The sequence below is a fragment of the Anas acuta genome, chromosome 1, assembly GCF_963932015.1.
Source record: "Anas acuta chromosome 1, bAnaAcu1.1, whole genome shotgun sequence".
Classification (NCBI taxonomy): domain Eukaryota; kingdom Metazoa; phylum Chordata; class Aves; order Anseriformes; family Anatidae; genus Anas; species Anas acuta.
This window is the reverse complement of record NC_088979.1, coordinates 159,634,474-159,659,783: the sequence shown is the minus strand read 5'-3', so window position 1 is coordinate 159,659,783 and position 25,310 is coordinate 159,634,474. Positions and strand designations below refer to the sequence as shown.

Here is a 25,310-nt window from a genome sequence, read left to right as displayed (position 1 = left end):
AATTTTCTGAGCAGAGTTAACTCCTGAAATATTTCAGACTTTCATTGATTAGGATCTCCCTTTAAGAGGTTTGTATGGGTGTGTTTGCATGCACATCATATTCATCCACCTGTAGATTTTGAAAAAATAAAAAAAAAAAAGAAGCAGTAACACAGGACTTTGAGAAGACATGGTGACAGAATCTGTTCTCAGTGACTGGAAAATGGCATTTGCCATTCCAGTTTCCAAAAAAGGGAAAGGACAATCCTGGGAAATACAGACCAGTAATCTTCACTGCAGTCCCTGGGAATATATTATTATCCCTTTTCCAATAGTTACCTAAACACCTTTTAAGGCAGAATATTCCCACTTGCAACTCCTTCTGAATTTTTATTTATTAAAAAAAAAAAAAAAAAACCTCAGTTATCTTAAAAAAAATGAAGCATTTTAGAAAGAATATATTGCTGCTGAAATTGAGTGGTTATTAAAGCAAACAGAAATGACTGAGATCCTTAATATTAAAAATGTTAACCAAGGGCTTTACTAATAAAATTCTCAAGTTTCCAATTGTTTCTTGAACTCTGTGAACAATAGCACATGCGGAGTTCAAAAACCAACTCCATCCTAGACGTCTGAAGAATTCTTAAGACATAATCGGGGCTTTCAGATTGGAGAAAAGTGAAATTGCCAGACAATCAGAAAAATGGAGCGGTCTTGTTTTAAGTAAAATGTGTAAGGTTTGTTTCTTTTAAGCATGTAAGATTTGTGTTTTCCTTCAGAATTATCAGTGCATTGCTTTTTTATTAGGTATGTTAGAATATTTTATTACTTCAAGGCTTACCTTAAGATAGCCTCCAGATGACACAAGCATCTCACTGTCAGGAGAAAATGAGAGGTCGGTTACCCAGCCACCGTGTGTTGGTTCTCCTTCATCTACAGTAACTAGGGAGCAGAAGTGAAGTAATCCACCTGTTAAAATGTCCCAAATCTAAGAGAGAAAAAAGGTTACATATACAAATGAAGTTAGGAAAAAAAATCTCCAGTAAGGAAGGCTGAAATATGTGTTCCCATTTTATTATTTTTTAAATAATCATTCTGTTTGAAGTGACAGCCTAATCACCTAAAATGGGCTCTCCTCTTACCACTTTGTCATATATGCAAAATTTAATCATACGTGCAATTCACAGAAGAATTGCCAGTAAATCATGTGAATCATAGTTCCTCAGCATTCATGGAACATAAACCTATTAGTATGCTTACAAACTACTGTCTCCCTGTAACATGCAAAATATCTTTGCTATTTTCAGCTGTCTGATATTCACTACAATTTTAATGAATTAGACATGCAGAACACAAACAATTAGAATTCTATCAATTGAATTATAAAATAAACAAGGTAAAAGCAGTACCCTTATATCTCCTTTGTCATCCCCAGTGGCTAGTAATTTGTTATTAGGAGAGAAAGTACAGCACCGCACACAGGCTTCATGACCTTTCAGCTCATGAAGAACACATGAACTTTCAAAGCTCCATATCTAAATTAAAAAGAAGAGTAAAAACGATAATTTTAAAAACAATTATGACTTCATCCACTTTTTCTATAAAAGGCATAGTGTTCAAATGTACAAAGTACTTTATATATCTCTCTCTCTATATATATACATGCAGATATGTAAACATATAGATATAAATATGTAGGCATATATGCATGTTTACTTACATATGGATTATACCATAATCTGTTTCTTTTTATTAATCACACAAGAATGCATTTGCTACAAATTACAGAACCAAGTGTGAACATATTTTCTTTGGAATATGCTCTTTAATGCAACTGATTCATTTATAAGGAAGTTCACAGAATTGTCCCTAGAAAAAGGATTCATCAGTCAATTCAAAACTATACTTACAAAAGCTAATGGGACACTTTAAAAAGCTAATGGGGTAGCCCCAGAACATTTAACATTTCACAACTTTTTGAGCCTAGATTCTGAACAGAAATGATACCAGCAACTATGGACAACACTTTCTCTAAAAGTTTCAGAAATTTTCTTAATTTGTATTTCCAAATTAGATCAGCAGGCTATTAATAGAGAAATCAATAGAGAAAAGTAAAAGAAATGTTCTGCACAGACTTGTACATTAAATGTGTATTTTATTTGTATACAGGTCACCAGGACAGTCTCAAATTATATCCAGATCAATTCTAAATGTCTGTAGCAGCATTAGAAACATCTTCACACATATAGGAAACTTAACACTAGAAATACAACAGGATAACAAATAATCACCTGTCACCTCATAATAAAAGATAAAGCAGAAATTTCAGGCCAAACAAAAACAAACGTGTTTGTTTTTGTATACAAAGCAACCAACCTTTGCAGTTTTGTCAGCAGAAGTAGATGAAAACTTACTACCATCAGGTGAAACAGCACAGGAAAGAACAGCACCTCCATGGCAGGCAAAATCTTTTTCTGTCTTTCCAGTGATGATATTCCAAACCTACAAAATACAGAAGTACCGTATTTTTTCATTATAACACTAAAAAAAAATTAAAAACATGCATCTTACAGGACAATACATAGGATGTAAAGCTCAGCTTTTGCTAAAATGTAACCATATAAATTTTACTAGAAATAGAAAACATTTTTGTCTTATGTCTCTGTAGCTTTCATTTTAAGATCAATACAATGTATAAATAAATATAATAAAGATACAATTAAAAGATAGCAAAATGTATTACAATTTGTCAATAAACAGTCTTTTACTTACCTTAACTGTTCCATCAAATGACCAAGAAAGAAGTTTTGAATTTTCCAGAAGTCTAAAGTCCTTGATAGCTTCCTTGTGCCCTCTTAGAAACACACATTCATTCAACTGCCAATTCCATACCTAATTATAAAGACAGAATACTTTAAAAAATATATAACAAACATAACTGAAGAATGCATTAGCTGATTTATTTTTAACTTGCAAGAAATACAAAAGGTTTTTATGGAGGTGGCAACTTATTAAAAGGTAAGATATTGAAGAGGCATGCTGTAATACTTAATAACCAACCTATGGGATAATTTGCTTTAATATATTGATATTGAAAAGCATGAAAGAAAACTGTTTCCCTGTAATATACACAGAAACTGATTTTTTGAAGTGAATGTGATGCTTAATTGCTTGGCAGCCAAAAGGGTCACCTGTATCCTGGGGTACATTGAGCACAGCACAGCTAGCTGATCAAGGGAAGTGATTGTCTACTGCGCTGGTGACTGTCTACTCTGCACTGGTGCGGCCTCACCTCAAGTACTGAGTGCAGTTTTATGCACCACAATATAAGGGCATAAAAGTATTAGAGAGCATCCAAAAGAGGGCTATAAGGATAGTGAAGAGTCTAAAGGGCAAGAAGATGCATGAGGAGCAGCTGAGGTCCCTTGGTTTGTTCAGCCCTGAGCAGAGCAGGCTGAGGGGAGGCCTCATGGCGGCCTGCAGCTCCCTCACGAGGGGAGCGGAGGGGCAGGCGCTGAGCTCTGCTCTCTGGGGACAGTGACAGGATCCGAGGGAACGGCATGGAGCTGGGACAGGGGAGGGTCAGGCTGGGGGTTAGGGCAAGGTTCTGCACCCAGAGGTTGGTCAGGCACTGGGACAAGCCTGACCACTAGACAAATGGTCTGATTTCTATGTAGTCTTGTGGAGCCAAGAGTTGGTTCTCAATGATCCTTGTGGGTCCCTTCCAACTTGGAATATACTGTGATTTTATCACTCTATAAAAGCTTAGTGGTAATTACAAAAAAAAAAAAGGCAAACCCATCATTTTCTAGACACCCCAGAAGTTTTCAGCTTTCAACCTCTGATTACTACAATAAATACATTTATGTTATCTGGAAGACCTCATACTTTTCTATACCTGATTTAAATTTCTTTTGTATTTTTAAAGTGTATTTTTAATGCAATATCACTTCCACTTGTTTTGATAGCAAAAAGGCATTCCTATTTTTAATTCAACTATTCAATGAAAATTGAAGAAGTGTCATTTTATCTTACAGAAGCTATTAAACCTCAATTTGATTTAAATAGCGATTATTTAATTGCTTTTCAAATTAATAGGCTTTCTGCATCAAAGAAAGAACAGTAACCAAACATGTTCAGATGAACAACTGGTGCACTGTCCACTAGGGGGAGCTGAGGACCTAAGCAAAAAAGCACCCACATCAGAAGGGGGATAAACTGGCAAGCTAGTTGTTGGTACTACCTTAACTTGTAGTGAGTGAGTGCCATAGCAAAGGCAGTCAAGCTAGCCTCAGATCCACAAGTTCTGTGCAGTCAGAGCAAAACAAAAACCGAAGTAAGACATACTATAGTCTATATGTACCTTAGCAAATAGGTAGAAGTTGAAATAGATTGCTGAGCAAAACAGTACTCGAGGACCAGCATCCATGGGGATTTTAGAGGTTTTATTTCAAACTAAATCAAGTTTGGTTGTATTAACTGAATGTCCATACATGGCTGGAGCACGAACACTTTAGTTCACTTTAAGAATCCTGTCTGAATACCTGCAACTGTTCTGCAAGTGCAAACTAAAGCACTAAGTAAAAATGACCAGGAGATTCACTTCAAAAGTGCATCCCTGATATGAGCTCTAACACTAGTTTAGTAGCTAGGTTTAGTTTATTAATTTGAGCCTACATTAGTGCAGTCATTCTATGTCTAGCTAGTATCTGTACTCAGCACCAGCCCACTCAGAGATAGGTCTTTTAATCCTATTCCCTTACACAATATAGGCAAGCCCACTTACAGACCTACTATACTTAGCCAATTCTGGGTTGCATCCTAAACCCTTCACTTATATAACCCTTCACTGTTACCTTGTTCAAAAATTACTCTTTCTTTTCACCCAACTGACAGGAGCTAGTTCTATCATCCACAGTATTAAAAACAGAACTGTGCAATACTCATTAGCCTGTACAGTATAAATAGAGGGTACGATTTCTAGAGCCCCTTTGCCTGGTACTCTAACTTGTTGCTTCCTGTTTCTGGTCATCCAGAAAAAAAACACAGTAACTTTTTATTTTTAATTCCTTGGCACCAAATAAATTACTCGCTATAGCACCACTTGCAAATTGCAAAAGCTGGAAAGCACAATTAAAACAACAACAGAACCAAGAATATCAACTTACCCTAACGCAACATAAAGATGCTCCATTCAAAATGCACAGAATCAAAATGGTTCCACACACAGAATACAGTAGACATTGACCAAGTTTACATTAGGTGTAGTAGAAAAGATCATTTTAAATGAGTTTTTGTGTACAATATAATCTTTTAAAATATCTTCCGAACCTGTATGACTGCATCATGAGCACTTGAAATCAGAGTCTGACAATCAGAGGTAAATCGACAATGCTGCACGGATGTCTTGTAGGCCTCCCGGCATTTCAGAACTTTCCCATCCAACAACTGTAATACCTTTACAATGAAGAATGCAGTAATCTATTTACTTTACATAGTTTATGGAAAGGAAGAGAAGAACTTGCAAATTCTTTTTAATTAATAAAGAGACTGCAAATACATCATTCTCAGTCAACAAGAAAATTGCATTAGCTCAATACTTGGTAAAAATAAATGCAGAGCTACATTATTAGTATTACCTCAAATTATTGGCATTTCAACATCATTCAAATGTAAAAACTTTAAAGTACTATACTAAAGAATATGACTGTAGAGTCATTAAAGTGACATTCATTTAAATAAAAGTATTTTTCCTATTGTTTTAAGTAACGTTTACAATATAATACCTTTACTGTTCCATTCTCCTGTCCAACTGCTGCAAATTTTAGATCTTCACTTAAGCAACAGCAGCAAATAAGGGATTCCTGAGGTTCTGTCTGCATAATAATGTTGTCTGTATTTCCATTAATGAGCTGCAAGACAGGAAGTTAATTAAATTAATAAAATATTTTAAAATTTAAACTAAAATTAAAATAGAGAGCTAAGAATGGTAAGAGAATAGTTTGTCAGTTTCTAAAATTTGAATTATCTGTATCAGTTACTTTCATAAATCAACTTCTTTAAAGGTCTGTGTAACCATCTCCATACTGTAACATCTCCATACTGACCAAGCTCCCTGAATGGAAGAAGTTTGCAAAAAGAAAAACACCTTAGGATTAGAAGGCTTTTAAAAGTTTGAGTACAGAAAACAGTAACTCAACATGTTATTCCTAGATTTCAAAAGCCATATAAGAAGCTCTGAGCTCAAAGCTACTTGCCAGCCAGATTTTCCAATTCATGCCAAATGGAGCAGAAGCATGACTTAAAACTTATTAGCGTATACAGTGCACTAGATTTCAACTCAGTGTTGACCTCAAATTAATTCTCCAGGGCAAAAAAAAAACAACTCTTTAGAATACAATGATTTACAAAACAAACAAAAAGATTAAAAAGAATCCACTGATATGATGTATTTAAAAACAACCATACAGTACATCAAAACTAGGGACTAGGGATTACTAATTTACCAGTTACAAAAGGTAAAACACTACAGCTACAAGAAAAACTACCTCCACAGATTGTGATAGTAGAGATTTACTATGGAATTACAGTAGCTTAACTGCAATTTGTCTTTTTGGTCAATTTTTCTTCTTGCACAAAGGTTAAAAATCTATTCTCTTGCTACAATAAAGTCTTCCCTCTTGACTGCACCTCTCCAGGATGTCACAATACTGTATTTAGGGCAGCAAATCTAAGCACCAACTTTCTCATGGAAAAGAAAGATATAATAGAAATATAGACACACACCTTAGGTCTACTAAGACCTACTAATTTAGATGACAGATTACACCATTACAGAGTAGTCTTATGTATTCTATAATTCAGGAAAATTGAAAGAATTCACTATCCTACATCCATTTACATGTGAGGAGTAATTCAACTCCATTCATTGTGGTTTTTCTCTTCCCTGTGGTTGATAGAGCTTCTTTTCTCACACATATGAAATGTTCACATAAATTTTAATTTCAGCATTTACTGCTTCCTCTTGGCTCAAAAATATCTTTATTGTCAAGGCTCTGATAGAGATATTCAGTTATTTCTATATCCATACTACCTATTATTCAAATATCATCAATATTCTACTCAAAGTTTCTTTTTTTTTTTTTTTAGCACGATTTTTAGGTAGAGTAAGAACTGGCTAATTTGCTGACAGGACAGACAAAAGACAACAGACAGAAAATAGGAAGAGAAAAAGGAGGATATCTCGAGGAACTCTAGGATTAGAAATAAAGATGATGGTCATGCTGATTAGCCAGGATTACATAGCTTACATGCTTGTCTCTGGACAAACTAGAAAAAAGGACATGACCCTACCAAAAGATTATCTGCACCATGTCCTGCAGGGCAGCAGAATCTATTCCAGCACTCACCTACCTACATATCCAGCAATAAGAATTCACTGATTTCACAGGCCAGAACAAAGGTTTTATCCTAGACAGCTGCTGCTTTAGGCTAAATAACTGAAATAGCTACCTCATAGCCAAAGGCATGGCATTGCCCGTTTTATGGCTTCACACACAATCAGTTTGCATAAACAGCACTCTGCGACAAATATGGAATTGTTTTATGCTTTTGAACACTTGTAATCGAGTAAAAAAAAATAACCTGAGTGAATAAGAAAAGAATAAGCTGATTGCTTTCACTTTGAAGAAAATCCTATCAACTGACATTATTTAATAAATGAGAGGATCATGCTAAAAACAAAACCAACAAAAAAAGATGTCTGAGCTTTTGCTATCACAAAATGGCAAAAATATGTTGAAAATTGGTGTATTATTACTTGGCACGCAGGGCGGCGGGGAGGAGGTCTCACAGTAAAAATAGTATATACATTATATTAATGGTTTATAGTATAGTATATACTCTATATTAATGGTATTCTTTAGAACACAAAAGGCTCTATAGCTCCTAAGGCTATGGGCTGACCTGGGCCCATGTATCATTTCCCCAGTTTGAGATTATTACTTCAGCAGTAGGTTTGATGCATTAGGTACTTGTGTTGTGTAACACCTCGTCTATGTGTAGTGTATGTGCACATTGCTGTGCATGCCTAAGCACAATTCCAGGCCTTACAACATCCCCAGTCTTGAAGAGAAAACAGTTTTGTTCCTCCACATCGAGCTTCAGTTCCTACATCAGTGTGGAAACTCCCTTTAATCTTCAGTTTTTGCTTAGTAAACTAGGCATAGTTCCTAGAAATAAAAATGTTACCATACATTAAGAGTCATCTACTACAGATCCAACTGTTCAAAGTAATGAACAAGCAGTTATTTCAGTTCTTCCTCTGTATCCTACTGAGATTTGCAGATAACATTCAAATGTAACAATGCATTAAGAAATAAAGCTTACTTGTATATGCTTCTGATTGTAAATTGCTAAAATCATTACTTCACCGTTGTGAAATACAGCATCTAGTTCACTTTTTAGCTCAGCATCAGAAGACTTGCACACCTTGTTTGTTTCCCAAATCTGTTGAAGAACACATTAGTTTTATTTCATTTGTTTTATTAGTTTTGTTAAAGGACAAGATATAAAACTTGCTGAGTACCTATAAACTTAAGTCATATAAATTTACAAGTAACATTAACTGTCAAACAGTGAGAGTTATCCTCCTTCTGTATTTATTTACTAGGGGAGGTTGGGCAATTACTATAGCAATTCCAATGGATGAAACAGAACAACTTTTTTTCCAAAGCTGACCAGCAGACTCCTCGGTATTTGGTATCACAGTCCACAATTTTCTATTTCAAAGAGTGTTAAAATTCAATTACAAAAAACATCACGTACCAATTTCTAATACTTCAATTGCTTTCAAAACGTTAAGAATGTTAAGTGTTAACTCAGAAAGAAGGAAACATTACTTTGGTAAGCTACAGTTCTACTTACACAGCTTTTAATGAGGCATTACAACTACAGGAATTTGTTCTAAATGTTAACACACAAATATATCTAATAATGAAAGCAACATCAACTTTGTAAGCTTTCAAAAGAACCCTCAAAATAGTTCACAATGTTTTTATTTAGATAAAATCTAAAACAAAATAGGTTACAATTACTCTTGAACAGCCATTGGACTTCGATATGCAAAAATAAAAAAAAAAAAAGAAGCTCATTTTACTGTATATATAGGTAACTTTATTATAAATATTTACATTTATATAATATAAACATTTACCCATATATAATACCAAATAAATGTTTGTATTATATATATGATTTTATAACAATTTTATACACACATACACAAAATGACATTTAAAAAAAAGCGATCTTACTCGTATTGTCTGGTCATCAGAGGATGTCAGAAACAGAGATCCATCTGGGGAAAATGTCACACAGTGAACCCAGCTCATGTGTCCCCTGCAATCTGCTACTTTTGATAAGGATTTAATATTCCATAACTACAACAAAAATATGAAAGAAGAACTTAAGTGGATTTAGATTGTATAGTCAGGGAAAATAGTGCAAAATCTAGAAGTATACTTAATTACTATTTTTTCTAGTATCTTCTTACTTAACTCTGAAATCAGACATGTAATGAGAACTGTGCCTGTTTATCATATTTTGATGGTCAGAGAAATGGAATCAGCAACCTCTTTGACTAATATAAGAGATGAGGTGGGGGAAAAATAAAGACATAGAAAGAAGAACACATATCACATATCACTCATTATAAAAACACATATTGTTCTGACCAAGTAGGTTGCAAAAACAAAACGAAAACAAAAGAAAGAGCCAGAAAACCCTGATACTTGTACAGGCTTCTTTAGCCATGCTAGTCAAAGTTATTTCAGCTGTTGTATTCCTCTTTAGTGAAATGCCACATCCTGTAACAGCATATAGGAGGAGAGGAGCATGTTTTGTTTGCTTGTGTTGAATTAAGCAACGGGAAGGTATACACTCCACACAGTGGTAACAGTAACTTTAAATACATACAGTAGCCTGGTGGTTTTATATACAACTAAGATGAATGAATCATAGAATCATAGAATCATAGAATATCCTGAGTTGGAAGGGACCCTTAAGGATCATCAAGTCCAACTCTTGACACCGCACAGGTCTATCCAAAAGTTCAGACCATGTGACTAAGTGCACAGTCCAATCTCTTCTTAAATTCAGTCAGGCTCGGTGCAGTGACCACTTCCCTGGGGAGCCTGTTCCAGTGTGCAACCACTCTCTCTGTGAAGAACCCCCTCCTGATGTCAAGCCTAAACTTCCACTGCCTCAGCTTAATCCCGTTCCCGCGGGTCCTGTCGCTGGTGTTAATGGAGAAAAGGTCTCCTGCCTCTCGACACCCCCTTACTAGGAAGTTGTAGACTGCGATGAGGTCTCCCCTCAGCCTCCTCTTCTCCAGGCTGAACAGGCCCAGTGCCCTCAGCCGTTCCTCGTACGTCTTCCCCTCTAGGCCTTTCACCATCTTCGTAGCCCTCCTCTGGACACTCTCCAACAGTTTCATGTCCTTTTTATACTGTGGTGCCCAGAACTGCACACAGTACTCGAGGTGAGGCCGCACCAGCGCAGAGTAGAGCGGGACAATCACCTCCCTCGACCTACCGGCGATGCCGTGCTTGATGCACCCCAGGACACGGTTGGCCCTCCTGGCTGCCAGGGCACACTGCTGGCTCATATTCAACTTGCTGTCTACCACGACCCCCAGATCCCTCTCTTCTAGGCTGCTCTCCAGCGTCTCATTGCCCAGTCTGTACGTGCAGCCAGGGTTTCCCCGTCCCAGGTGCAGGACCCGGCACTTGCTCTTATTGAACTTCATGCGGTTGGCGATCGCCCGGCTCTCCAACCTGTCCAGATCCCTCTGCAAGGCCTTTCCACCCTCATTCGAGTCCACAACTCCTCCAAGTTTGGTGTCATCGGCAAACTTGCTCAAAATACCTTCTATTCCTACATCCAGATCGTTTATAAAAATATTGAAAAGTACCGGCCCTAAAATGGAGCCTTGAGGGACCCCACTAGTGACCGCCCGCCAGCCTGACGCAGCGCCATTCACCATAACCCTTTGGGCCCTGCCCGTTAGCCAATTGCTCACCCATCGTATGATGTTTTTATTTAGCTGTATGGTGGACATTTTGTCCAGTAGGATCCTATGGGAAACCGTGTCAAAAGCCTTGCTGAAGTCCAAAAAAATCACATCAGCTGGTTTCCCTTGGTCCACCATACGGGTGATCTTATCATAAAAGGAAATCAGGTTAGTTAGGCAGGACCTACCCTTCACAAACCCATGCTGGCTGGGACCAATGACTGCTTTGTCCCCCAGGTGCGCCTCAATAAGTTCGAGAACCATCTTCTCCATGATTTTACCAGGCATTGACGTGAGACTGACAGGCCTGTAATTGCTAGGGTCTTCTTTCTGACCCTTCTTGAAAATCGGCACAACATTTGCCAGCTTCCAGTCTACCAGGACCTCTCCAGACTCCCAGGATCGTTGAAAAATAATTGAGAGAGGTTCCGCGATGACGTCCGCCAGCTCCTTCAGCACCCGGGGATGAATCCCATCCGGACCCATGGACTTGTAGGGATCCAGGTGGAGTAGCAAATCCTGCACACGTTCAGGGTCGGTTGGGAGTTTGTCATCCCCACCGTCCTGGTCCTCCAGCTCAGGGCACCCTGGGTCCCGAAGCCCATCATCGGCATTGAAGACAGAGGCAAAGAAGGCGTTAAGCGTCTCTGCTTTGCCTATGTCATCGTCTGTGAGAAGACCTTCCCTATCAAGGAGCGGCCCTATGTATTCTTTAGTTCTCCTTTTTCCATTCACATATCTAAAAAAACCCTTTTTATTTTCTCTCACAGACACAGCCAGCTTCAACTCTAGGTGTACTTTAGCCACACGAATTTTCTTCCTACAAACATGAACAGCATCCCTGTATTCTTTCCATGTCACCTGGCCCTCCTTCCAGTAGCGAAACACTCTCCGTTTCCGCCTAATCTCCATAAGAATGTTCCTGGTCAGCCACGCCGGCCTCCTGCCGCGCCTGCCTGACTTGCGATATTTAGGAATTGCCTGATCTTGTGCTTCTAGGAGGCATCGCTTAAAGAATGACCAGCACTGGTGGACATCAAGGCCTTCAAGAGCAGCTTCCCAGGGGACCTTGCTGACTAGTTCCCTGAGCAGCCTGAAGTAATGTATAGCTTTCAAGTATTATTTCCTAATTTACCTTTTATACTTTAGAAGCAAACAAAAATTATAACAATGAAGGACATTGAAAGCCTGTTAAAAAGGCTGATTTGTTTGAACTCTGCATACAGAGTTAAAACGCATACAAATACAGACACATGTATCATTTTACATTACTGAAAAAAAAAAAAAAAATCAAATCACTTACCTCAACAGAACAATGAGACAAAGCAACTGCTACTAACTCATCACCAGCACAGAAGTCACAATATTGGATTGTACTGTGATGACTTACGATGACTTGCGTTAACAAATCACTTGTTTTAACATCAAAAAGCTGTGAACACATAATTGCAATCCTTAGCACACAGATGAAATTACTTCACTACAAACAGTTTATATACTCAGCAGCATACAACTTCAAATCTAAAATGTATTTCTCTCAGTCAATGTTTGTCACCCACATATTTTTACTTAACACACACTTAAAGCCATGCAACTTATGTCTGAAACATCTAGGTGGCCTATAATATAATCTTTATTCATAGTTTTGAACTAGATAGCAGTATACTACCTATAGAAAATTATTAACATGAGATACTTACCAAGAGTTTATTTTTGGCAACAGCCAAAATCATGTCACTATTTCTGGACCAAGAGCAACATTTTACTAAGACCTCCACATCATCTTGCTCATCTGCATTTTGGAAGAAATCTTTTATCTCAATAGTTTTCAGTTCATTTGCTGAGCGTGCTTCCCAAAGCTTCAAAAAAAAAATATATATATAGAAAATACATGAAATTTCTTTTTACTGCTGAGGATAAAAAAATACAACAGGGAAGAGCTATCTCCCAATCACTTATAGGGAGGAAAATGAGGAAGACACACACATACACACACAAACCACCACCACCAAAAAAAAAAAAAAAAAAAAAAAAAAGAGAACAGAAAGGAACACCAAAACAACCCTTTGCTTTTTCCACTACCCCAATCAACAAATGGCATTAAATATTCACATGCCCAGATGGCCGTCTCAACCTCTACTAGGCAAAAGAATAAAAACAAAAATAACATCTGCTCTGCAACTCTATTTAATAAAACCCACTCACAATGAGAAATCTGGTATACATCTAGTTTTGTACCCTAATTTCACAGAGACACCTGCCAATGAGCTAGAGCCTCACCTCGAAGTACTGTGTGCAGTTCTGGGCACCACAGTACAAAAAGGACATTAAACTGTTGGAGAGGGTCCAGAGGAGCGCAACAAAGATGGTAAAGGGCCTAGAGGGGAAGACGTATGAGGAGCAGCTGAGGGCAATGGGCCTGTTCAGCCTGGAGAAGAGGAGGCTGAGGGGGGACCTCATCGCGGTCTACAACTTCCTTGCGATGGGGAGTGGAGAGGCACGTGACCTATTCTCTGTAAACACCAGTGATAGGACCCGCGGGAATGGTGTTAAGCTGAGACAGGGGAAGCTTAGGCTGGACATCAGGAAGAGGTTCTTCACCAAGAAGGTTGTTGCACACTGGAACAGGCTCCCCAGGGATGTAGTCACTGCACCAAGGCTGTCTGAATTTAAAAAGCGATTGGACTGTGCATTTAGTAACATAGTCTAAACTTTTGGATAGACCTGTGCGGTGCCAGGAGTTGGACTTGATGATCCTTATGGGTCCATTCCAACTCGGGATATTCTATGATTCTATGATTTCTGTATCCTCCACCACAACTTTCCTTCTGAATGACAACAGCTACTGCAACCCTTCTTTCCCAACGTCTTTTTTGCAACTCTACAGATATTTAATGTTTTAAGAACTGCAGTTCTGGAATACCATAGATCTGTTGCAGCCAAAGGCAGTAAAAACAAATCTTACATTCTAAGAAAAAACAAAACAAAACCCTCTCAAATTCTTTTCTGGTGCACACATGGAAAACGGTGCACAAATTACTTTTAATACTTGTTTACTGATGGTTCATTTTCAGAGATGACAGATGTTTCAACTAAAATTAAAAAGATTTACATATGTATATATATACACATCAACATTTTTTGTTTAAGTAAGTTTTGAAACACCCTCCACCCATTTTCTTAGCCACATACATTTTTTCAAAAAAAAAAAAAAAAAAATGGTGTAAAGTAAAGGATTCAAAATGAAGTTAGGTAGAATTTGTTTTAAGCAGTAGACACCGAACTTTTTTTTTCTGGTAACGGACAAGCCTTTTCAAAGTTTAGCATTAAAAATAGTAGCAATACTCAACTGTTTCAGGGTTTAATTCATTAAAAGCTAATTATGCAAATGCAGAACTTTCTTATGCATATTTTGCATTTTATGAAAAACAAATCAAACCAAGCAGTTGATTTAACAAATATGCCGTGTACCTTTACTGTTCCATCTGTTGAGCAGCTGGCAACATATTCATCATTTGGCGAAAATCTACAGTGATTGACAGAATTTACATGACCAAACATCGTATTTCTACAATACTTTCCCTTCAGATCCCAAAGCTGCATAAGAAATAAACATATAAATATCATTATATTTGTGAACTATTCCAAGATAAATTTGAAAAGAGAGATTTCTGTTCAAAGAGAAATTTCTTTACTGAAAGGATTGTGCGGCACTGGAATAGGCTGCCCAGGGAAGTGGTTAAGTCACCATCCTGGAGGTCTTCAAGAAACATGTAGACTACATGTAGTAGCATGGTTCAGTGGTATGTCAGTACTAGGTTAAAGGTTGGAACAGATGATCTTAGAACCTTTTTCCAACCTGAATGATTCTATGATTCACATAGTTCACATTCTTAAAGTGCACTGGCAACCAAATCCTCAATTTTTTCTTAGTTTTACCTTTGCTCACAGACTTTACACTATGCCTGAGGCTCCCCCACAATTTATTTCCATTTGCTAGCTTGCATGAAAATTATTCACATCAGTATTATATAGACCACTTTGTACAGTAAGGATAAGGCCCTTATCAAACAAAGTTACTGAAATTTTCTTCAGACTGAAGAATAAACTTTGTCTTGCCTTTCTTTCAAATTTCAAAGTTCAGAATTACGTAGCTTATATACAATAACTAAAATGAAATCTCTCAAGTTATTCTTGGATTACTGCATCCTTATTAATAAAGACAGAAGAACATTCCACATGTTTAGGGCACGTGCACACACAGACTGTTTTCCAAGCCTACAGCCCACACTTTCTTTCTGTTTTCAAATTTCTTGCCCTTCTCCTATATAAAAGCAATACACTTGACTGCTCAAGTGATAGTTCAAAGCAAGAACAATTATCTGGACAGTGTTCTCTGAAAACAATCAGGTCTTTTCCACTATTATTTTACTACTCTATTCTATTATTGTGCATATTTCAGTTCTGTCATTCATTCCCCATGAAAACTGTTGAACTGTCCAAAACTTCAGCCACGTTTACAGCCTGAGAGTGGTCATTTTAAACATGTTTGTTCTAAATCTGTTTGTTCCAAGATGTAAGTTTCTGACAACAAATGCATCTCTCAGGACATCCAGGTCAGCACAAAAGCCTCATCTTTTCATCTTGATATTGGCTCCTTACGTCTATTTTAACTCCAATTTACACAAACACAAGCTTCTGCCAGAATGCTTCAGATGAGATCTCACATTACCATTAAAACATCTAACAGACTGCTACAACTGGAAAAGGCACTCCTGCCCCCTCCAAAACTCCCACGCCTCACTGTCTATTCCCAGCATTTCTCTTGTACTGACACTGGAGAGTGGAGCCACTACAGTGAACTGAAGAGAAAACCAATCCCACCAGAACTGGCTCCTTGAACCATACCATGCAGAGTAAGATCAGTACATGCATTGCAACAAATGCAAGACAGATTGCAAGCATAGTAGGTCCATCATCTTCAGTGCCAGTGAACTATTTGATTTGCCCAACTGTGCTGTGAAATTCCACCCTTATCCAACAGCTTAGGTCATCCTTCAATCTCCTTTTTTCCTCCTTCCTCAAATACAGACTTCAGTTACCTTGTTTCTGCTCTCTCTGTACACATAATGCCCCCCAGTCTGAACAATGCCAGGTGGCTAACCTGACAAATCTCATTTTGATTATTCTTATTTGTTGGTTTCCACTTTTATTTCTTTACTATGCCCTATGAATTTAGAAAAGAAAAAAAACTACACCTGTTACACTTCCATAAGGTAAACCTTTTAATCCTTCAGCATCCAGGTTGAATGTTTGTTTCATTGTTATTTTCCTAATGTTTTTTTAAACATTCGAAATGTTTAAAATCTTAAAATTTCTGCTTCATTTTTTCTTATTTCATTTTTAATCAGGTATTCCACTCCCAAACTTTCCCATTCCACCCTCTAAAAGTCTTGCCAAAAGTCTCCATCTTTGTACCCTACTAGTAAGGATTTGTTTATTCTCTTTCACTAAACATGAACATTTCTTCTATTCTGCCTTGTTGAAATCCAGTGACAGAGCTTCGGTAAGTACTCCCGATCTATTTCCTTATCTCTTCTTTAAGTTAAAAAAAACTAATTTACAATGTTTGAAGTACATTTATACAACAACAATTAGTCTGTTGTGGTTATTTTTATATTGCTAACCATAACCTTTTCCACTTACTTTGATGAAAGTATCATTTGAGCACGTGGCTAAAAGATACTGACCACTTCTGTTATTGAACTGGCAGCAATTGACCTGCTCTGTGTGTTCTTCAAATATGTGCATACACTTGCCTGTTCTTGAATTCCAGATCTAGACAGAATTGAAGGACAAATAACGCTTTAAAATATTGTCAGTGTACTTGATTTAAAAATATACATATACAAACTCCACTGGAATACAAATAATGTCCTAAAGCATTCTCAATTACACAACAGAAATGTTTGGAAGAGAAACAGAAAACATGTATATTTATATTTAGACACAAAAAGCTGTAATTTTAAACTGTTTCTACTAATGTAGCCAAGATAGAGATATATACACTTTTCAAGAACCAGAACACAGTATCTACAGTCAAAGTTTCTAATGACAAAGAGTCTGTGACCAAATAGGACTGATCTGGTCTTATTAAAATTCAGTTTTAGCTTATTATTAATTATATAAACTTTCACAGCAAAGTGTTTGAACAACTTAGAAATCAAAGGGGAAGGGGAAAAATCATTGTTCAGATTAGAATCTGAGAGACTAGAATATCAATCAAGGTTTTGCTGCAATACTGAAAAATTAAAAGTGAACAAACAATATATAACAGAAAAATAATACGAAAAAAGCTTTATGGGCATTCATGTTATGAACAGGATTGGACTCATACATTATGCTCTACTTAAAATGAATCACCTGACAATACAAGGAAAACAACCATCATACATAAAGAATTACAACTAACATAGCTTCATTATAATTAACAGAGTATGCCTAATGAAACAAGTATAAGGTTTTTCATTTTGTTTTTCAACATCAGGTTTAAGACAGTTAAAAAAATAATTAGTCCTAAGACTGTTCTGCTTGAATTGGTTAAAACTGAAATCGGAACTATCACACTTAAAAAAAAGTCTGTTTTCTATTTCCTTACCTTCACTTTTTTATCAGCTGAACAAGTTGCTACATACTTATCATCTGCAGAGAACGCACAACAGAGTATTTCATCTTCATGAGCAGTTATTTCCAGCAGCATCTCTCCACTTTCTGTTTTAAACACCTGAAGAAATACAATAAAGAAATCTTGTAACTGGCATATAATTTTGAAACGTGCTACGCAGATTTAAATTTGTGTTCCCTGAAACAGATCTCTACGCTCTTTATTAAACTGGTTGCATTTTGAAAGCATTTATAATTTCAAGGTAACATAATATACGTGTAAAAACATTTAATTGGAGTTTTAATTTCATAAAGATAATAGAAATTCTTAGGGAAAGAAATACTGAAAAAATATTTTTAAAAAGTTTCTGCATGCATTACGTGTTTAATTAATTATTTTTTTCTACCCTTTATGCCTAAGTCTAAACTTAAGTCTTCTAACATTTAAGTCTTTCCTACTCTTTAAGGCTAAGTCCACATCCTCACTCATTTTAAGAATATCTGCACAAAATACCTATTAACAAAACCTAGCCTGTTATTAAAAGTACAAATTCCAGGTTAATATATCATGATATTCTTCTACTGAAAGAAATAATTTTAGCAGCAACTGATGATTTGGGGAAGGAAGAGGAAAAAAAAAAAAGTAATAGTAAGAAGTTGTACAGGATGACACAAATCTGTCTTGATCTGGTTGGAAGGAAGTAAAAAGCAGTTGGGAAGAAGTACTACAAATTAATCTTTTTTCCCCAAATTGTGAGATTTTGCTTTACAAGCATGAAAAAAAATCAAGACATCCTTTCCTTTACAAGGGCACATACTCCTAAGTTACGTAAACAAATCACAAACTCTTCTTTACAGCAGCGTTCAGGATGCTACAATTCTGAAGTCCCTATGTTTCCCACTGTTTTTTTCATCAAACGGGAATATAATAACAATGTAATAGTTGGTATTTGTTAAAACAAGAAGATTAATATTTAAGGAAATATAAATTTACAGTAAATTCTGTGGAATATCTGTTCTTAATCTAATGCCATAGTTGATTCCATGGAAACAGTAGTGGTAGTCTTAAAAATTGAAAAACATTAGTTTTATTTCCATGCCACTAATATGAAAAACACAAATAAGTTCAAAGTTAATGCAAAAATATTATTAATTTTCCAATTATTTCTTTCATGTAAGTTTAGGTTAAATGCAGTTACAATCCACAAAATTTTCCTTTTTTTTTTTTTTCCTAGAAAATCAAAAATCAAGAAAACAGCAGTCTCAGTAACGAGGCCATGAAGGACAGAAGCACGGCACAGTAACTTCAACAGAGCATAAAACTAGTACATCCACCAAGCATCTCCTTAAGTGGATGCCACATAGAAGCCAGCAAATAAAATAAGCAAACGAACACCACCACACTAAATAGACAAATGAACAGCAACTAAGGGCCACTTAGTATTTTTACTTTAGTACTGAACTTATCAAGCATCCAAAACAATACCAAAGGCTTGCAGAAAAGTTGCTCTTTACCCTTACCTTTGGCTGTCTGGAATACGGATACTTTACCAGGTTAGTGGCTGGCTGATTGCTAGTTTTCTCAAGAGCAGTTTGGCTCCCCTCCAGGCAGACTGCTGGCAAATTTGGATTAGTCACTTTCCTCTCTGTCTCCCCTTATCCACTTCCTAAGCACTTTGTACCTGTTTCCAGTCTACTACTGTCCTCAACTTCTGGGGCTCACTTTTATCCCTAGATTGATTTCTTTCACATAAGAAAATTTACTTACTAAGCACCAAAGTAGTATAACATCCATTACAATCCCACGGAAATTGCAGAGCTGTAACTGTCTTTTCAATTCTGTAGAAAATCCACTATGATGGGAAATATTTTTGCAAACAAATAGGAAAAATGCTGGGATGTATTTCTTTGGCTATGGGCTTTCTTGTATCATTAAAAGGTATTTCATGTTGATGTATTACACTCGTTAGAGTACAAACCCTGATATCAAAGTTTAGTTTTTGAACTAGAAAATAGTATTTTAAACATGCAACTTGATATTTATGTAATCATACATCCCTTTCAATGTCTCCAATACATTCTAGATCCGTAAGATCTTCATACCAAAAGAAAAGCAACAGGACTTTTAACAAACGTTATGAAAATAGTACACAGCGTTACATTTCACTCATGCATAGGCATTTTACCTGAAGTGTTTTATCAGCTCCACATGATGCTATTCTTTGTCTGTCCTGAGAAAAGCAGGCATGGTAAACCGCATCTTTATGTGGACGAACAACCAGACGGGAGAGGTTTTTCAAGGATTTTTTATTTCTGCAAGATGAGACGGTGGATTTTAGATGAGTAAGATTTCCTAGAGTTTATTATTCAAAATCCTCCCTAAAAAGATAACATTTGTTCAGACATCTTGAGCAGCAAGCTTTAGAAACAACTGGCCTCACAGCCTTCATGCAGAAGAAGGGAAACACAAATTACTCCTTTCCCTGAAAAATTTTCGTTGCCCTCCAACACTTAAAGCTTAGGAATCATGAAAGATGCTATGTGCATGAGAAACTAACATGCTACTTCATGTGCACAGCTGTTGCAGTGCAAGACAGTCTTCCTCATGACATCTTAATGACGGGGTATGTGCTATGTCCAAATATAAACTTATTTACAAGACTTCTTGCTCTCCTACAGTTTCTCTTTGAATTTTACTCAAGAACAATCACACATTTGTTTAGTTCTAAGGAAAAATATTTCAGTTTTACAGCAATGACTCATTTTTCATGGTTCTTGCCTCACTTCAAAAAAGACTTAGGATTAGTAGCAACTGTAATCATCCTGTTAAGCCAGGTGTTAATACAGAAAACTGTCACTGTAATAGGATGATTTTTGGTAATGAATATATTGTTACAAGATATTTTTTTTCTAGGGTCAATAAATCCATGTACTTTTTTGTTTTTTATGATCACCAGCTTCAATCTTCAGGCTCGGTGATTGAAAAAAATGAGTAAAATATCTTGAATAAGGTTACTGAGCTTTAGAACGAAAACAAATTTCACTGCAAAATAGTGAGTCATCAAAACATTTCTTCTTCCCTCATAAGGCTAAAATTACTAGTCAAGAGTACAACTTACTCATCTGCACATCCAGAAACCATTCTGAGAACCCTGTTCTAGGATTCAAGACAAAGTCATCCATCTTCATTCTGCTGATTTCAGCTTAAGTCTCCTACATCCAAAGTAAATGCCCTAAACTACCTGGAGACTGACTCTTCTAAAGCATGTATCTTTCAATTGTTTTTGTTATAATTCTGTTAGCTATTCAAAACGAAATAACCAAATATTCGGTGATGATAGAATTCAAGTCTGCCTGGTTTGATCTGCCTCGTTATTACCCTGATTACCCAAAAATCATTTTGTTTCGTAACCATCAAAGATTGCAGAACAAAAACACTGAACGGGAGAATCTAATTGACAGTTACATGGTCAGATGACTACTGGACTACTTGCTATACTGAAAAAATATTTATATGCATATACTTTTTCCTTAAATAACTTAATAAGATACTATGGCATCAAAAAGTTATATAAATGCCAAAAATATCAAATTGGGGTAGAGATTACAAAGCCTTTTAGTATTTCTCATCTCACTACTTCCAAAAAATTGACAAGTTAACATAACTACTTTCTTTTTTTTAAAAGTGCATATTTTACTAGAAAATCTAACAATGTACTGCAAACACACACAATATTTGCCCCGCATTTCTAAATTTTCTAAAAAATAAATTTAAAGAATTGTCAAAGAATCTCAATTTCATCTTTGTATAGATATTCAAAATTAACAAATCACTGAGTAAAAAACATTCCTTTATTTCTGTGTAAACATTACTAATTTGTAGCTTTACATATCCAGTTACCCTCCTTGCACAAATGCCTGAAAATTGTTTTACATACTTTTCCCATGAAAAACATTGTACTTCTTAAAGTCCTTATAAAAGCCATACACTATATTTAGTTGTACATGAAATGATTGTATTGAATCAAGGGATTAATAGATCAGCAAATGGATTACTGCTACTTACATCCATTCCAAATAAAATGCTCCTGTTTCACTCTGAGCACGTAGCTTGGCTTGTTGATATACCTCTGATGTGTCTGGTTGACAGAGACCCAGCTGTATAATGTCAGGAAATGGCTGTCGCCCAAGAAGGTGCCCATTTAAAGACAGAAATTCCTGGAAATTCTCACGTACTATGCTATCCTATGTACAGAGCAGATAATATTTGGTAACACATACAGAGGATACATTTTCTAAGTGCACTTTGCTTTTTTAATTTCCTATATAGATAATGTTCTTACAGAAGCATTTAGTTCTACTTAGTTCTATTAGCAAGTACATATGATAGACTGAAATATATACAAGCAAGTTTAATTTCATGCTGCCTGTATGTCTCACTTTTTAAAGTTTTCTACAGAAACTCCCATAAATACATAAATAACATGCAATTAAAGATAGAAAATCATATTTTGAACAGACTGATCATTTACCTTTCACATACCTTTTGATCCAGGACTGAACTATATTCCACATATTCATGAATCAGATGAGCAGGCCCTACCAATTCTGTTTTAGCTTTAATCCAATCTAGAGAAAACAGAAGCTCACGGAGTTCCTACAAGAAATACAAATTAAAGTTCAGAGCATGAGTTCCAAGACTGCATCTACCTAAGAGTAGGAAAAGCACAAGAAAAGCACAAGAAAACACAATAGATATTTAATATACAATTAATATACAATCAACTTTAACTGAAGTACAATTGACACCAATTCAAAAGTTATGCGATTTCCTGTTTCCTGCTTCTTACTTGAATGGATATGAAAATTCTGGGTATAGAAATATAAGCTTGGTATTATAGGGAACCAAAGGATTGTTTCTTCTCTGATTAGTTGTACTAAGGAATGGGGAGGATGAAACAAATCTTGACTTCCGTAGCATAGAAGACCTGATTTATGATACAACTCTGAAAGAAGCTTCTTTCTTCTAGACCAGTCTGGCAAAGATCAATCTGCTAATAGTGATCTGTTGTTATTCACAAATGAAGAGTTTCAGTAAGAAAAAGATGTTATAGTTGCATTGAATTTAAAAATGAGAGCTACCTCTAGAAAAACAAAAGCAAGTATTAAAATACTTGCTGGGATCAGAAAACTCTGGGAAGTGTACAGTCATAATGAGAGAGGCTAAAGAATTCTGAGATGCTAGTTCTATAAAATATAAAAAGGCTAATTATAAAAACATCTTTCTTACAAACTGAAAGCAAAAAGATAATCAGTGAGATAAGTATGATTTTAAAAGACAGATTTGTAGCCCACAATCATTTCGAAAACGCCTGTAGGTACACAAAATATACTCTATACAAGTCAGATAAACCATCTCAGAAGAGGTTCAGATGAAAAGTTTTAGCATGTGAAATAAAGCAATTAGTCACCAGCACCAAATGCTATTCAAAGCATGAAGAGATCCAAGTGAAATTACAGAAAGTAGTTTCTACTACTGATCCATTGTTTGTATCTTATACTAACTTAGTACCTAAAAAACAATAAGTGGCAAAAGTGATGGCAATTTTTTTTAAAGGCTCCAAGGTAATCCTAGAAACAGAGATATGCCCATCCAACTCCTGCCTAACATGAAACGGCTCCTGAAGTCTGTCAATATAGAGAATGAACATTTACACAGAAATTAATATGACATAATGGGAAAAAGTAACAATAATTCTGTAGACAAAAAAAATCTCTCTTCACCGATCTAATCAAATCATCTGAATAAATCGATTTACTTTTATCATACAATGTAGCGAGCCTGGATTTTCAGAAAAGCTTAGGGAAGATTTCTTACCAAATCTTCCTCACCAGGAAAACAAAGAGAAAAACACAAACTGTTTTAAGAAATATTCTCATGAACTGGTTGAAAAGACAAAAAGACAAAGGGTAGAAATAAAGTAGTTTACATAGTAATAGACAGTGATTATCAGTGGACACCCTAAAAAACCTTACGTTCACTGTTTGTATATCTGCACAAAAGCCTGGGAGCAGAGAGGTTTGAGAGGGAAGAAGTGGCCTGGACGGGAAGGGCAAGCATAAAGGAGAGAGGTGGGGGAATCAAGAAAAGAAACAAAAACCCAGCCAGAACTCACCTTCTGCATGTTGGCACCAGCCATGTGATATGCTAGGAAGTTATACCAGTACATGCAATCCTCTTGAGATGCAATAGGCATGTTAAGCTTGTAATGTTTCTTGTACTGATTGACTATGTTTTTATGTAGCTCCTGCAACATGAATCAAAACACACCTTCAGTGAATACTATACCAAAGTACGGACTGACTTTAGCATTGAGGTTTATATTATTGTTATTTCTCAAAATAAGATGTCAACAGATGAAATAAGAAAAAATTATCTTCAAAAACTGTACATATAATTTATTGTAAAAGCTTTCCCCAGAAACAGTCTCTGGATACTAAAGCCAGAAAAGCAAGCTGATAACCTTCCTTCTTAGACTGAGAACAGCTCTCGAGTCACTACAATAAACAATATATATATATATATAAAATAGCCAATATATATATAATATAGCCAACAATAAAAACAACCCTTACATATGTAGAACTAAAGCAAGACTAGAAAACATACGTGAATCTAAAGACAGCAATTTGCTTTTTCTTCATATCTACTCTTTCTGCCCCTTCCTTCAAAACTGATAAATTTATTTGGCCCAACTTTTAGGACATCTCCCTGCAAGCACTGCCTTAAATTGAGAAAAGGAGTAAAAAGCGTTTCCCAGTATTACAGAAGAAATTTTCTATTCTGGTAGGGTCTTGATTTCTTTGGAATTATCAATGGAACACTCCCTCTCCTGATGGAAACATCTTTGACAGAGACACAACGTGTTTAGAATCTTCTTTCAGATTAGCCTGAACACAGGCTAGGCAACAAGTAGAGAGAATGGCTCCGGAGAATGGCTTGGGGTACTCGTGTATGAAAAACTTGACAAGGTGCTCTTGCAGCCCAGAAACCATATTCCGTGCTGCATCAAATGAAGTGTAGCTAGCAGGTCAAAGGAGGAGATTCTATTTAACAAAGGAACATTTTCTGAATGCCCAACTTTGGGAGAACAGAGTTAGAGGTAAGTAGATTAGCCAAAACTGTACCTGAAGCTGGTTGCGATTCTTCTCTGTAAGAAAGTCAAGTTGAAGATCATGTAAATAATAGTGAAATGACTTCCCATTACGATCACAGAACAATAGTGATTTGTTAACAAACTCCTGCAGTATATCTTCGACTTCTTCGGTTTCCATATCCCAAAGAATACAGAGCACCTAAAAAAGCACATTAAGACAGAAAAGATAATCAGAACTAATATCATAAAAGAAGTGTTAACTGACAACAAAACACATGGTAAAAGTTATGGACATTTTACAAACTGTAGTAAATTCAGTAAGTTACCAGTTCTTTCATACCAGACTATGTATATGACAGATAATACAAATTAACCCTTCATTTGTCCATTTGTGATGACTTATGATGGTCATATCTTTTCTTAAGAGAGACGAATTTCAT

At 36.1% G+C, this 25,310-nt stretch overlaps 1 protein-coding gene across 3 annotated transcripts in view; it reads right to left on the bottom strand.

The window, feature by feature from the left end:
• APAF1 (apoptotic peptidase activating factor 1) overlaps window positions 1–25,310 on the bottom strand; it is a 35,075-nt gene that overhangs the window by 1,565 nt on the left and 8,200 nt on the right. For 2 of the 3 annotated variants that reach the window (XM_068668838.1, XM_068668839.1), the window contains 18 exons: window positions 24,902–25,069; window positions 23,890–24,021; window positions 22,257–22,370; window positions 21,780–21,958; window positions 19,900–20,026; window positions 17,709–17,834; window positions 16,757–16,888; window positions 14,522–14,647; window positions 12,751–12,909; window positions 12,354–12,482; window positions 9,294–9,419; window positions 8,368–8,487; window positions 5,766–5,891; window positions 5,311–5,436; window positions 2,752–2,871; window positions 2,356–2,481; window positions 1,389–1,514; window positions 821–967 (listed from right to left, as the gene is read on the bottom strand). In XM_068668838.1, coding sequence (XP_068524939.1) covers window positions 821–967; window positions 1,389–1,514; window positions 2,356–2,481; window positions 2,752–2,871; window positions 5,311–5,436; window positions 5,766–5,891; window positions 8,368–8,487; window positions 9,294–9,419; window positions 12,354–12,482; window positions 12,751–12,909; window positions 14,522–14,647; window positions 16,757–16,888; window positions 17,709–17,834; window positions 19,900–20,026; window positions 21,780–21,958; window positions 22,257–22,370; window positions 23,890–24,021; window positions 24,902–25,069 — 2,409 coding nt within the window. Of the gene's footprint in view, window positions 1–820; window positions 968–1,388; window positions 1,515–2,355; window positions 2,482–2,751; window positions 2,872–5,310; window positions 5,437–5,765; window positions 5,892–8,367; window positions 8,488–9,293; window positions 9,420–12,353; window positions 12,483–12,750; window positions 12,910–14,521; window positions 14,648–16,756; window positions 16,889–17,708; window positions 17,835–19,899; window positions 20,027–21,779; window positions 21,959–22,245; window positions 22,371–23,889; window positions 24,022–24,901; window positions 25,070–25,310 lie in introns of those variants that run through there. The other variant, XM_068668840.1, reaches the window with a different exon arrangement.